Below are 13,489 nucleotides of genomic sequence, written 5' to 3'. Positions count from 1 at the left end.
GCATTCATGGAAAAACTCTACAGCAGAACAGTGTAACACTGAAACTAGACAAACGCAGGAGAGGAGAAAGCTGATGCAATTCTGAGCAAGGAGTTCATCATAACTTAAGAGAGTGTGGAGAATTTTAGAAGAGCTCCGAGTGATAGAATTGTAAAAAAAAATCAGCCTTTAACTGCTTGCAAATAGTAGATTTCATGCCTCCTACTTCTTGTTAGTAGCTGAAAAGAGATGCCAGCAGTGGAGAACTGCTCATGACTAGTATGGCTATACAGGTCAGTCACTCCAATCAATAAAAACAGAGAATAAGACCAACAAATCTTAATTTTGTGTTTTCCATTGCCTGCCTTTCTCGCAAAATTATTGCAAGATTTAGACGAAAAGGTTAAGAAGTATATCTTAAGGGAAAGGGGGCAGGAAAGCCATCCTAGCTACTGCTAGTTAACTATATGACAGGGCTTTTAGGTTAAAATACATTCAAGTGCTACTTTGTTTTCTTAGGGGTCTTGGCATTATCTTAGAAACAGCTTACCTGCTGCCTTCACGCGTGCTGTATTCTTCGAGCACACAAACGGATTTTCCTCAGGTGTATAACTACTGAAGGAACAGCATGTAGTAGGGCAACATCTTCTCTGAAGCCATGATTTTATTCTGAGTCCCTGTTAACCTCCAACAGCAGGGTGTTGCCACCTGCCCGCCGTTCCTTTCGACACACAAACCCTATGGGACTACCAGCATACCTGTATTTAGAAACACTCACAAAGCGTTAAAGAATCTTGGTTGGCTTGCACTCCGAATTGCATCGTTTTATTTGCAAACAGTTAAAAGAATTGAATTTTTAAGATGTGTTTTTAAAGAGTCATGATCTTTGTTTAAAAAAACCAAACAAACCCAAGATGTTTGTAACATAAGTACTGATTTAGTCAAAACAACAGTAAAAAAAATTGCTAAGCCTAAGCTATTTGCAAGAATATTTTCATAAGAAATTGCACCTTTATCTGTAATCAGTAAAAGGACAGAAAAAACAACTCTCATGCCTCAGAAAAGTTCTGAATGCTTCTTTGCTGTGGCCTGGTGATCAAACACTCCCTTGCTGTTGCTTCAGAATCCTGGTTTTTCCTCCTCTACCTTTCTATCAAAGCTTCTTATTCCAAGCCATACTAATTCTGATTGAAATTTAATCTATTACAATGCAACACACATACTCCCCAACTTGTTTGCAATACTAAGCATCGTTGAGAACCCCAGGTTGCAGATGGCAGAGGTATTAAATGAGTTTAGAGCAGCATGGCTGAAGTTCACAGGTGCTAGAATAACAACACTTGTGAAGAGACCTAAACGAAGCAGTTAATTTGATCCAAAGGAACTAAGTACTTAAATGGAACCAGCTAAATCAACTTACACAATCACCTTTTTTTTTTTAAAAAAAAAACAAAACACAACAAAAGCACAACAAAAAAAAGCCCTAAGAAACTTAAAAGCTAGTGCCTGTTGATAATTCCTTTTTTACTTCACACCGACATCCTGTGACAGTTCAAAAAGCCTCACGAAGCATCGCCAGTGCATATGTAACTGTTTCCAAAGAGCTATACTTACTGCATAAGCAATACACAAGCTGTGGCTGAAGAGCTGGCTCTGATAGGTGCTGTTCAGTACCTTGCAAATTCATGTAATAAAATCAGGGCTGCTTCTTCACAGTCATTACAGTCATAATTATTTGAGCCCTGCAAAAATGCAGGAACATTGCCATGCTTGTCTAGTAGAAGGACCTATGCTAAGGTAACGCAGGGGTAGGCATTCGTCCCCTTCTTTCTGAAAAACAGTTTTCATCTCAAGGAGAACTTCAGGAAGGTACAGCTGATTTAAGCAGCCACCTCCATCACGTTGCTCAGTGATTCCAACAGAACTCCACAAGTTAAAATATTTTGCCCCCTTTAAAAGCTACCATTCCATGTAGCAGCTGTCAGTTCAAAGTATTATTCCTACCCGTATCCATCCACTCATCTGAAATAACAGAGTTCATGTTCTGAGTATGTTTAAACTGCTTGGCCATTCTTCCTTGACCTATTCTCTAGCCCACCAGCAAAGCCCCTACTCAAACCAGACATGCTCATCAGATGGTGCAGGGTCAGTGCACCAAAGGGAGAACAGTTATCTCCTACAGCTTCGTTCCAAGGTCAGCTGCGGGTGTTACTGGTAAATCTGATACACCCTGCTAGCTATCAGGGCTGAAGCCCAAACCAGGACTTCTGACTTCTTAGAACCTCAGATTTTAATCAAGGAAAATGAATACTCAGTTCCAGATTCAGCACTGCATAAGAACAGTAAGTAGTTCTTGTGATTTACACAGGAATATGTGCTTAAAGTTAAGAAATACTCCAAGTATTTACCGGTTCAAGGCAAAAGTTTTTGACCAGCTTGGCAGATTCAGCTTTCCAAAAAAAATGTACAGCAGTAGATTACCCTCTTGCAACAGGTGCCGAATCTCTGTGTGCTCACTGCTGTCCAATTACAGGGGATGTATTTATTACATTCACAGAGAATCTATCACAACGAAGAACAACATCAGAAGAATGTTTAGGTCAGTAGTCATTTTTTTAAAAAAGCAAAATTTGAATAAACAGTATTTGCAAGCATGAAGTATCACCACGATGGGATCTATATGAAGGCAGGCTGCAAAAGTTCGGTCTTCCACTTGCCTATAGAAACTCTTGTTTCTTGTACAAGCTTCTTGTAAAACAATTACAAGACCATGAGCCAAAATAAATCTTTAAGCTTGGACTAATGTGATCTTTTCAGTCGTGTTCCTTGGTTCAGCTTCTGGTTGTAGCTTGCATCCAGTTGTAGCAAGTTGCTTTTTTGTTCAGGTAAGTTTATTTTGATTCACAATCACAGGCACATCAGTCATTCCTGAACACTTTAAATCTATTCATAGCTCATTTTTACACCACAAAACATGGCAACTTCATGAAACATGGCATCTTTATGAAACATGGCATCTTTGTGCTTTACTACTGTAAAAGCTTATTAATATGAGCAAAGGATCACTGCACATTTCTAGCATGGTATTTAGTTTTAAGAAGCTTTGGTGACAATACAATTAAAACCTTTAAAAAACAAAACAAAACCACTGCAGATGTCATTAGGTAATCATGAAGCCTTTCCAGTTCTCCTAACACCAGCAGCAGGTAGTTTGTGCTCACATTGTTCTACACATATTTAGGTTTGTGATTGACTCAAAATACAATATCTAACATGAGAACACCTACATTTTACAACATTATTTGAAGGTATTTGGACATACCATTATATGAAGCATTTGCTCCACATATCAGTTCTCCAAGATTCAGTTTGCCCTGTATTATCTGCTTCTGTAAAGCAGACTTAAGACTGGGAAGCACTTAAATTTCTCATTGTTTTGTGGAAAAAGATCAGTAACTGAATATTCATTCAAATGTTAGTCCCCTGTGACAGGCACTCAGTATGATTCTCACCTCAAACTTTAAACAACCTGAAAAGATAGTCAATACAGCATCCTTTGGGTGATCGGTCACATTCACTGAACTGCTCTTCTTTACCAACAGGCACAGGTTTTCAAGCCAAGCTGACTACTGAATCTTATTCCTACACCTTTAACAGATCTCTTCAGGACTCCTGCTGTTCTCTTCCTCATCATTTGTACTACTGGCCAAAAAAAAAAAAAATAATTAAAAAATCTATTTAGCAAACTTAGTATTTAAAATTATACCCTGTATATGAATTACAGACATGAAATATAAAGTCTTAGGAACTTCTAGTTACTTTTAAATAAGCTGATGTGAAGAAGCACTTCCAAAAGATCAAAATTGAACATTTAGCTTAATAATGCAACAAATACCATTATAAATGTTAAGCGCATGAATTACACATCACACAACTGGTGTCTCAAATTAGCTTACAAAATACAGAGATACCAGACTGCCTGCTATCAGGGCAACATTCCAATTCCTTTGTATTTCAGAGCACTGTGTTAATCTTCAAATCAGTCTAAGGTGGCTCATTTACCTGGAAAGCTTTAGTTTTACATCTCTGTAACCCTTGGAAGCAGAATGGAAATTACATAACGGAACTAAATCAGAAAAGATAGAACAGGCTGCTGTCACTCACAGTACCTCCAGTCAAAGCTACTGCAGCAGCACTGGGAAAAGATGGCAGAACTAGCTCACTTCTGAGCTTCACTTACATCACCAGGCAGGTTTTGAAAAAAAGCTAAGATCTACAGTTGACATGGAAGAGCAGGGGTTTATCTTAATAAGAAGGTCTATGCCTTCACATCAATCTCAAGTTCTCAGCTACATTAACAAGGTGAACCATAAGCTTTTCCAGAACACTTAACTAAAGAAAACTTTTTTTTTTATAAATATTTTATTAGAAAAAAATTCAACTAAAATTATTCAATACACATATTTCTTTGGTCAATTTGTGAAAGTTACCTTACTTTATTTAGCTATACATATACATGAAAGGAGTTTTTCCTTAAATAAAGAATTTATATAGATAAAAGAGGAAGCTGCTGTTACTTGGTGATTACTAAACAATCCCTTTCTCCAGGGATGTTTGAAACTGCACACGCAACTTACAGAAGAATTCAAAATTGATCAGAAGAGTGCAGGTGGAAGACCACTGCCAAAAAGTAAGCGCCAAGAACTTGGTATTTTCCATTGTGAAGAAGCATCTGTGGAACTGTTGCTCTGCAAAAAAACCCCACAGTGTAATTCATTAAGTTTTAAACAGTAACAATGCTACTGTCTCTGGCACAGGTATTGAAATAATGGGCAGCATTTCAAATGTCAGTATCATTGTAGGTTGCTTTAGAAAAGAGTATTGGAACATCAAGCTGGACTAAACCTTTATACAACTCTTCCCTGCACCTGTCAAACAAGCCCCCTGCTATTTAGGTTTACTTTTTCAGGTGGGGAAATTTTAATCAAAATATATCTTTAATTTGGTGTATCCTTGGTGAACAAGGGCTAAAATGAACCCAAGCCATACATTTTTAACTTTTTTGAAATTCAGCTGAGTATCATTTTTCATGTTCCAGATTGAAGAAAAATGAAAATAACGGATGTAAAATACAAAAGCAGGAGCTCTAGATCAAACAGCACTTACTTCACTTTTAATTAGCTGAAGCCATTCATTAAGATAGTTAACAAGAGCAAATGCATCAGGGATGTTGTCCCCTTCTGAGCAGAATTTCAGAAGAACTGCCATTGGGATTCCTTTTGAACAGCTGCAACAAAAATGAGTAGGCATTTCTATTTCTTTTCTAAATCCAGAACAATTATATTTATGTATTAAGAACAACAACAATCTGCATATGGCTTGTTAAAAAAACCAAAGCCAAACAAAAAATAGAAATGTATGCATATATAGGAGAGATTTTTTTTCCTCTCTGGACTTCTTTGACTGCATTTTCACATTTCATGTTCTTTTTCTTAGTCTTGAATTTGTTCTTTGCTTTGTGAGGCAGGAATCCTAGGTCATGGAAGAGCTACTCAGGGCCTCTGTTACATACCTAGTTTGCATTTTCGTGTGGGGCATTTACACTTATCCTTTGACACAATTACTCCTTACCTTCCTGTGTACAGAAACAGCAGTTTTGGAGGCTGCACATCACTGCTTTACTCAAAAGATTCCCAACTTTCTCATTTAGATATTAAGACTGTTTATATTTTTTATTTTTTTTCCCCTAGAGTCCTGGGAGGTCTTTTCTTTTGCGTCTGTATATTGTTTCCATACTGAACTCAGTACAAAGGTCAGCAAGACATCAGTTAACTCTCCTGCTTTTAGACGCAACCGTTTGGACAGGCGTCAAAAACAATAGCTAAAAAAATATAAAGGTGAATTTTCCACCTGACAAAACAAACACCTTTTGCAGAGCTAACACAGCTGTACCACAACAAGCGCATGTTACTACCCAAAATTTGAAACTCAAGACATGCATTCAGCACAGCTTTTGGTGCACACACCTTTTAATAAAACCCGCACATCAGATTGTTTGCTGGCCCTGAAATCTTAATGCATTCTTAATGGATTTTTTGTTTGTTTCTTTGGTTTTGGGTGGTTTATTTGTTGGGTTTTTTTACAACTGACAATGGAACTATTTGCCACAGGAAACAGTTTTAGTTAAAGTATCACAGGTACAGGAATTTTACTACATATAAATTGTGGTTTGCTTAAAATCAGATACCAGATTAATGACAATCTTAACTGTAAAGACTTCATTATTTTCCTTTAGCCCATTCACTTACGTTTTTACAATATTTTAACTTTATGATGCAGAATTCCCTATTTTTTCCCCTCTTAATTACAGGCTTGATCTGGACTATTCCTATAAAGCCCTTTTTATGAAAAGAGGGTTTTTTCCTCTTCCTATTACATAGTGGTTTAAAAGATAATTTTACCCATGCACCAAAACTAAGACTTTTGATATCCTTCTGTGCTTATCTTTAGGCAACTCACCTCTCAGTAAACAATAGTTTTGTGATGCCACCTCCAGGAATATGTAGAATTTTTTCTGTATCATTTATTCCAGGGTAAGCTGCTACTTTTTCCATTTCTTTCCAGTTCAGCTCCTGCATAAGGCCTCCAAATGCTTTCTCCAGGTCAGGTGTAAGTAGGTAGCGTAGTGGTGTCCTAGAAACAAATCAAGAATACATTTAGTGTGACAATAAAAGACACTACCAATGTTATTACTTGTGATGGAAAAAAGCTGCAAGCATTGAGGACTTCACATCTCCAATGTACTGCACTGACATCTCCTTCCTCCTCAAATCAAGGTTAAAAAAGTTGTCTGTGGCCTCAAAACAGTACAAGCTACTCAACTTTCTGCCACAAACAGAACTAAGATACCAGCTTTTTAGAGGCTCCAATAACTGGAAAGTACCAGATACGTAAGTAGATAATAGGCGAACTGCTTAAAATTCTTTACAAATAAAATGTGCTTTTTCTTCCTTCAGATAAGAGGTGATTAATTTAAAGTTTGTTAGGGTAAACTTGGACTTCATTGTGATACAGTATTCTAAATAAGCTCACACTGCAAATATATGCAAACTTCAGTCAAGTCTAAGCATTTTCTGAATGCGCTACCCTCACTCTTTAGTGAAACTGCTTTAAGAGAGTTATTCTGTGGTGCTGGGGTAGGGTGTTAAATCACACCTTATGACTCAGACCACATCGAATAACCATCAGACCCTCTCATTCCATTCCATGTTAGCTGGCCATTCTGCAACTGCATGCAAACATCACTGGTAACTGTATCTGGAATGCGCATGGACCTAAACATCCCTTAAAGCCCTCTGCATTTATACAGCCTGAAGATAACTGCTCTTTTGCAAAAATACTGATTTATTTTTGTTTTTGTTAAATCACCAAATATGATGTCCTCAATCAGCAAGTAATGCTTGTCTTTTAAAGGGGTAATATCTAATAAAAATACACTCTGAACCTTGCAGTTGCCTCCCAACCAAAAAACCAAACCTGATACCTTCCTATGAAAAAAGAATGACAACTTACATTAAATCTACAGATTTGACTGTATATTCAAACTACTTACTACATGCATACAACTACCACATTCAAAATATAGAATGATGAAGTGGTAAGTAACTAATATTCTAATTAACTTTTAAATCTAATCTATGACCTGTATGTTAGTAGCTAATCCCTGACAATACCTACAGACACAAGAAATTAAGAAGTTAAAACTGAGGCTCTGTTGACTGACAGTGCAGGCCTAGTGCAATTTACTTACAGTTTATTGTTTGCTTGGTACTTTTGACAGTAGTAACTAACAAAGTTCAGAGACTAATCCCGTATAACGTAATGTTTTAATAGTGTATTAAGTATTTTATGACCTATGTACACAGGCAAGTAACAACCCTGTCAAAAGTACTCAGCAGAGGGAAATATATCAGTTTGTCAAAAAGAACAGAAACATTAATTAGGTCTTTTAATGACACAAACATACCCAAGAAGTTGCTCATCATCACGCTGGTAGGCATGGCTGCTAGACAGAAGAACAACTTGGGCACATTTGCTACTTTTCACCCAAGAAAGCAGCATTTGACAGAATGGCCTGTACTTGTTCTTTATGCAAAGACAGAGAAAAAAAGTGAAAAATATAGTATCCTTAAAAAAAACGCTAAAAGCCAACAATACTAGGTGTTACATATAATGTTTAGCAGTGATGCAAGTTCCTCTTCATATCCATTTAGCCTTCAGCTTCACATACATTTTTAAAAAAGCAGAGGACTGCTGTGGTTGTTTGCTTAATCAAAACTACACATACAATGATAAAAATTACCATTAAGACCACGTTAACTACAACACTAATACCAAGTCTGTGTGCCATTAATATCAATGGAAAAAGCTTTAGAGTAAAATGGGATGGTAGGATCACAGTTTTCCACTTTGAACTGCTAAAAACCACAGCATAAATTTTTTTCTGGCACGGTATTCTGCTTATTTTAATTATAGCCACTGTCCAGTTAACGAGTAACTCTAAATTCTTTGTTTTTTACATAATGAATGCAGTCATGCAAGGTGAAGATTAGAGACGCAAAAGCTCAGCTGAAATTGAGGCTGGTCATTGCCATAAAAGATGACAAAAAATGTTATAAATACATTAGAAACAAAAGGAGGGCCAAGGGCAATCTGCATCCTTTATTGGATGTGGCAGGGAACCTTGCCACAAAGGGTGAGGAACAGGCTGAGGTACTTAATTTCTTCTTTGCCTCAGTCTTTAATAGCAAGACCAGCTTCTCTCTGGGTACTCAGCCCCCTGGGCTGGAAGACAGGGATAAGGAGGAGAAGAATGAAGTCCCCACAGCCCACGAAGAAACAGTTACTGACCTGCTGCTCCACCTAGACACACGCAAGTCTATGGGGCTGCACAGGATCCACCTGAGGGTACTGAGGGAGCTGAGAGAAGAGCTCGCCAAGCCACTCCCCATCATTTATCAACAGTCCTGGCTAACCGGTAAGGTCCCAGAAGACTGGAGGTCAGCAGCTGTGACATCCATCTTCAAGGGCAGGCAGGAGGATCCAGGGAACTACAGGCCTGCCCTTGGTGCAGGGGAAGGTTATGGAGCAGGTATCCTGAGTGCCATCACACAGCACATGCAGGACAACTGGGGAATCAGGCCCAGCCAGCATGGGGTTACGAAAGGCAGGTCCTGATGAACCTCATCTCCTTCTACAAGATGACCCACCTAGTTAACGAGGGTAAGGCTGTTGATGTTGTCTACCTGGACCTTAGCCTTCAACACAGTCTCCTACAGTGTTCTCCTGGAGAAACTGGCTTCTCATGGCTTGAACAAAGGGACTTTATGCTGGGTAAGAAGCTGCCTGGACTGCCAAGCCCAAGGAGCAGTAGTAAATGGAGTTACAGGCAGCTGGCAACCCATCACAAGTGGTGTTCCCCATGGCTCAGTATTGGGGACAGTTCTCTTGAACATCTTTATCAATGATATGGATGAGGGGATGGAGTGCGCCCTCAGTAAGTCTACAGATGACACCAAGCTGGGGGGGGGATGCTGATCTGCCTGAGGGCAGGAAGGCTCTGTAGAGAGATCTGGACAGGTTGGACTGATGGGCCGAGGCCAACTGTGTGAGGTTCAACAAGGCTCAGTGCAAGGCCCTGCGCCTGGGTCACAGCAACCCCACTCAGTGCTGCAGGCCTGGGGAAGAGCAGCTGGGAAGCTGCCTGGCAGAAAAAGGCCCTGGGGGTGCTGGTCAACAGCTGGCTGAACTTGAGCCCGCAGTGTGCCCAGGTGGCCAAGGCGGCAAACAGCATCCTGGCTTGTATCCAAAATAGTGTGGCCAGCAGGACTAGGGAAGTGATTGTCCCCCTGTACTCGACACTGCTGATGCCACACCTCAAATGCCATGTTCATTTTTGGGCCCCTCACTTCAAGAGGGATGTAGAGGTGCTGGAGCGTGTCCAGAGAAGGGCAACAAAGCTGGTGAAGGGTCTGGAGCACAAGTCTCACGAGGAGCAATTGAGGGAACTGGGTTTATCCTGGAGAAAAGGAGGCTCAGGGGGGACCATATTGCTCTCTACAACTACCTGGAAGGAGGCTGTAGGCAGGCGGGGGTAGGTCTCTTCTCTCAGATAACAAGTGACAGGACAAGAGGAATGACGTTATATCTGGGGAGGTTTAGATCGGATATTAGGAAAAAGATTTTCACTGAAAGGGTGGTAAAGCATTGTAAGAGAGGGAGGTGGTAGAATCAGCACCCCTGAAAGTCTTTAAAAAATGCGTAGATGCAGTGCTTAGGGACATGGTTTAGTGATGGACTTGGCAGTCCTGGGTTAATGTTTGGACTTGACGATCTCCAAAGTCTTTTCCAACCTAAATCATTCTATGAATCAGTTTAACATAGAACACTATGAAATAATTAAATTGGAGTGACACCAAAAATTAAGCCGTTACAATAAAAAACCCACACAAAACCAATAAATGTGAAAAAAAAAAAAGAAAAATGGACAAAACCCAGACCATTTTGTATTTTCAAGACTGTTAATATTTAAGGACATATTTAAGTAAAATCTACTAACATAGGCGGGATGTTCTGGGGCCTGGAAAACCAAAACAACCTTCAGTGAATGCAGAAGTCAGTTTTTGTTAGCTGAAACTGTATTAACTGCAGAACACATTATAGCACAAAGTAGAAAAATATTTTGCTAGGCCACTTACATTATTTGCCAGCAGAACTATTCAAACTGAATAGTGAAGTAAGAACAACCAATGAACATACATACCTTTATAAAAGGTGATCTGATCTGCAGAACGACAAGTTTCTTTGAAGGTAACGAATACACTACAACAAGAAATAATTAAGGTTTGTATGAAGAAAGCAAGAAAGAGATCTGGGTTTAGAAAGTCTTCACTGGTCTTAATCTCATTTGTCATAAATTCAAAGGACTGAGTGAAGAAAAATATATGAAGACATTTCTCAGATTATCCTGAGATTTCTGTTATTTAATAGGGGGAAAAAAAGATGAAATGCAGTTATCAATATAGAGAAAGAAACTAAAAAATTTAAGGGGGGAGAAGGAGAAACACCACATAAGGAAAAAGGCCAACATAGGTGGGAAGGAAGGAAGAAAAGAGGATATTTATATCCTTCCACACCAGAAATTCAGCTTGCATTCCGTAATTGTCCGTAAATATACGCACACTTCATGTTACTCTGGATTAAACCCACAGAGTTTTGGCTGCGCTGTAATGTTTGAAATTCAACATTACTTACTGGTTCCACACGTCAAATTGGTTATCCAAAATTCCAATAGTAACAGTTTCTTCTGTGAAGCGTAAATACATTCTTATCTGTAAGTTACTGAACTTACTGCTGATTGTAGTTTAAACGTTATTTACACAAGCAAAATGTAACATCAACAAAAAAGTAAAATTAACATTCTTGCACCTTATGCAGCCTGCAAATACCTTCAGCATTCAATACCCACCTTCAGCATTTATACTCAGCTCCACTGAGTTTTCTTCTGCTGTTGCATATGGATTATTTCCAACCATTGGCACCAAGCAATCAGTGTAGAAGTAACCCACTTTAGTCATGTCAAGCGTGGAAATCACCAGATCTATTGCCAGTTGACCAACATTTCCCACCGACACTGCTGGCTAAAACAGCAGAAGTTACCGAATTACAGTGTGTTTTACGGACCATATAAGATGCTCTTCAAACAGTGGAAGTTTAAATTACTTAAATTCTGGTCAAACATGATTTCTGAAAGTGGCTGCTCATCCTTTGACAATGGTTACTATTTCTTAATAGATTACCAATACAGACTTTGGTCCCTGTCCCACAAAAACCATCCTGGCCACTTCTGTGAATAATCCTGTCTCACACTAAACTTAAAAGGCTTGGAAATTTGTCTTCTCCCTGCAGATACAGAGGGATAAATTTTTGGATAGAGTAAAAAAAAAGTCACTCAAATGACTAATGCCGAGATTGGCAGGCCTCAATGACACTAACAGTAATAATGACATTACATACTAAACATTTCAATCTCAAATTGACCCATATACGAGAGCAGGTTGTTTTTCATTTTGTAAGGATGAAAATTCTAAGGGTCTGGATTCAATTCATAGGAATTACCATGGGTTATCACCAATCAGGGCAGATACTGACCTAAGATGATGGCACAGGAAGAGAAACTCAAAGAGTTTGTGTCCTTCTACAGAAACACATTACAGGCAGACAGTGGTAAAATTTTCAGTTGCTTCCCTCTAATTTATAAGCAAGTTTGCATCTATGAATTGCTGCCGCCACCAACTGTAGAAACACACCAAATTTGATGCTGGTAAGTTCACAGTGAAAGTGGACATAGAGTGTCATTACAAACTGGCTTGTCTTCAATAACCTGTTACGCCCAGACAAAAGAGAACAGCAGTGATGTGTTTCCCACTGCAGTCAGCTGAGCCGGACTGACTTCCCGTGCAGCCTGCAGAGTCACCCCAGGCTGTGCAGCCCCCGCTGAAATGCCGTAAGGTTACCTTTAAGGAATAAAGGGACTCACTAGTAGGAAAAATAATGGTTTGCTACTTCGCAACCTGCAGTGGAACTCTTGCCCCACAGTAAACAAAGTAATCTCAGGCAGATAATTTAAATTGATTTCATACCATGTATGAAGGAGATTTAAGCACTTCTTAAATCCTAATCGGAGTTTAAATATAGCAGAAACGAGGAATTTTTAATTTAAAACATTTACATACAGCCTCTAAATGCAAAAATAAACTTTTATTCCAGCGGCAACCCACAGGCACTACAAACCTTGTAACATGACACGTGGAGCACCTGACATCTCAGAGCAATAGCATATAGCTAACATAACATAGGCACATAACAGCTTCACAGGAGCATGAAACGGGGGCTGAGGAGGTAGAAATTAACAGAAACGGGAGAGACTGCATTAAGCTTTGCAGGAACCAGCCCCGGGACGGGCCCCTGCAAATCCTCTGTTACCCGGCAGAACACCCGATAGATACACGGGCGGGCACTGCAGCCGCCAACCCAGCTCGTCTCCGCTTCACCGCGGGCAACTTCCCGGGGACGACCCCCGCGCAAGAGAGAACACCGCAGCCCTCCTTCCCCATAGGCGCAGGCGAGCCAGGGAGACAGGCCCCCGCCCGCGCCCCACAGGGCGGGGAGAAGCCCCCAGCGCCCGGGCCCCGGGCAGCGGCGGGTCCCTCTCGCCCGCTCCGGGGTGCCCCGCTGGGGCAGCGCCCCCTCAGGCCTATCGAGGGTGGGGGGGAAGCAGGAGTGCGACTTACCATAAGCAGAGTGAAGCCTTCAAATTCGGAGCTGACGGAGCCCCCGCCACGGTCGCAAGGAACAAACATACCGGCCGCGAAGGAAGGAAGGAAGGAAGCGAGGAAAGGAAGGAAGCGCGGAGAGAGGGAGGAGGAGGAGGCGGTGGCGAGCGCCGCGA

The 13,489-nt window shown here is 40.2% G+C and overlaps 1 protein-coding gene across 4 annotated transcripts; it reads right to left on the bottom strand.

Annotated features, from left to right (window-relative positions):
- Positions 1-2,959: 2,959 nt before the first annotated feature.
- Positions 2,960-13,465, bottom strand: PSMG2 (proteasome assembly chaperone 2). Of its 4 annotated transcripts, none has more exons than XM_056330713.1 (8): positions 13,332-13,465; positions 11,507-11,678; positions 10,802-10,860; positions 8,006-8,124; positions 6,499-6,672; positions 5,146-5,266; positions 4,617-4,727; positions 2,960-3,681 (listed from the first exon to the last, which is right to left on the bottom strand). In XM_056330713.1, the coding sequence occupies exons 1-7, from the start codon at positions 13,398-13,400 to the stop codon at positions 4,635-4,637; spliced, it is 807 nt and encodes a 268-aa protein (XP_056186688.1). In that variant the 5' UTR covers positions 13,401-13,465; the 3' UTR covers positions 2,960-3,681; positions 4,617-4,634. The 4 variants fall into 4 exon arrangements, with proteins under 4 accessions (XP_056186688.1, XP_056186689.1, XP_056186690.1 ...); XM_056330714.1 differs by having other exon boundaries at positions 2,960-3,678; XM_056330715.1 differs by lacking the exon at positions 2,960-3,681 and adding an exon at positions 12,190-12,333 and having other exon boundaries at positions 4,443-4,727; positions 13,332-13,417.
- Between the last annotated feature and the right edge of the window lie 24 nt (positions 13,466-13,489).

Source organism: Falco biarmicus, chromosome 3 (assembly GCF_023638135.1).
Source record: "Falco biarmicus isolate bFalBia1 chromosome 3, bFalBia1.pri, whole genome shotgun sequence".
Classification (NCBI taxonomy): domain Eukaryota; kingdom Metazoa; phylum Chordata; class Aves; order Falconiformes; family Falconidae; genus Falco; species Falco biarmicus.
This window is presented reverse-complemented; position numbering and strand designations above follow the sequence as displayed.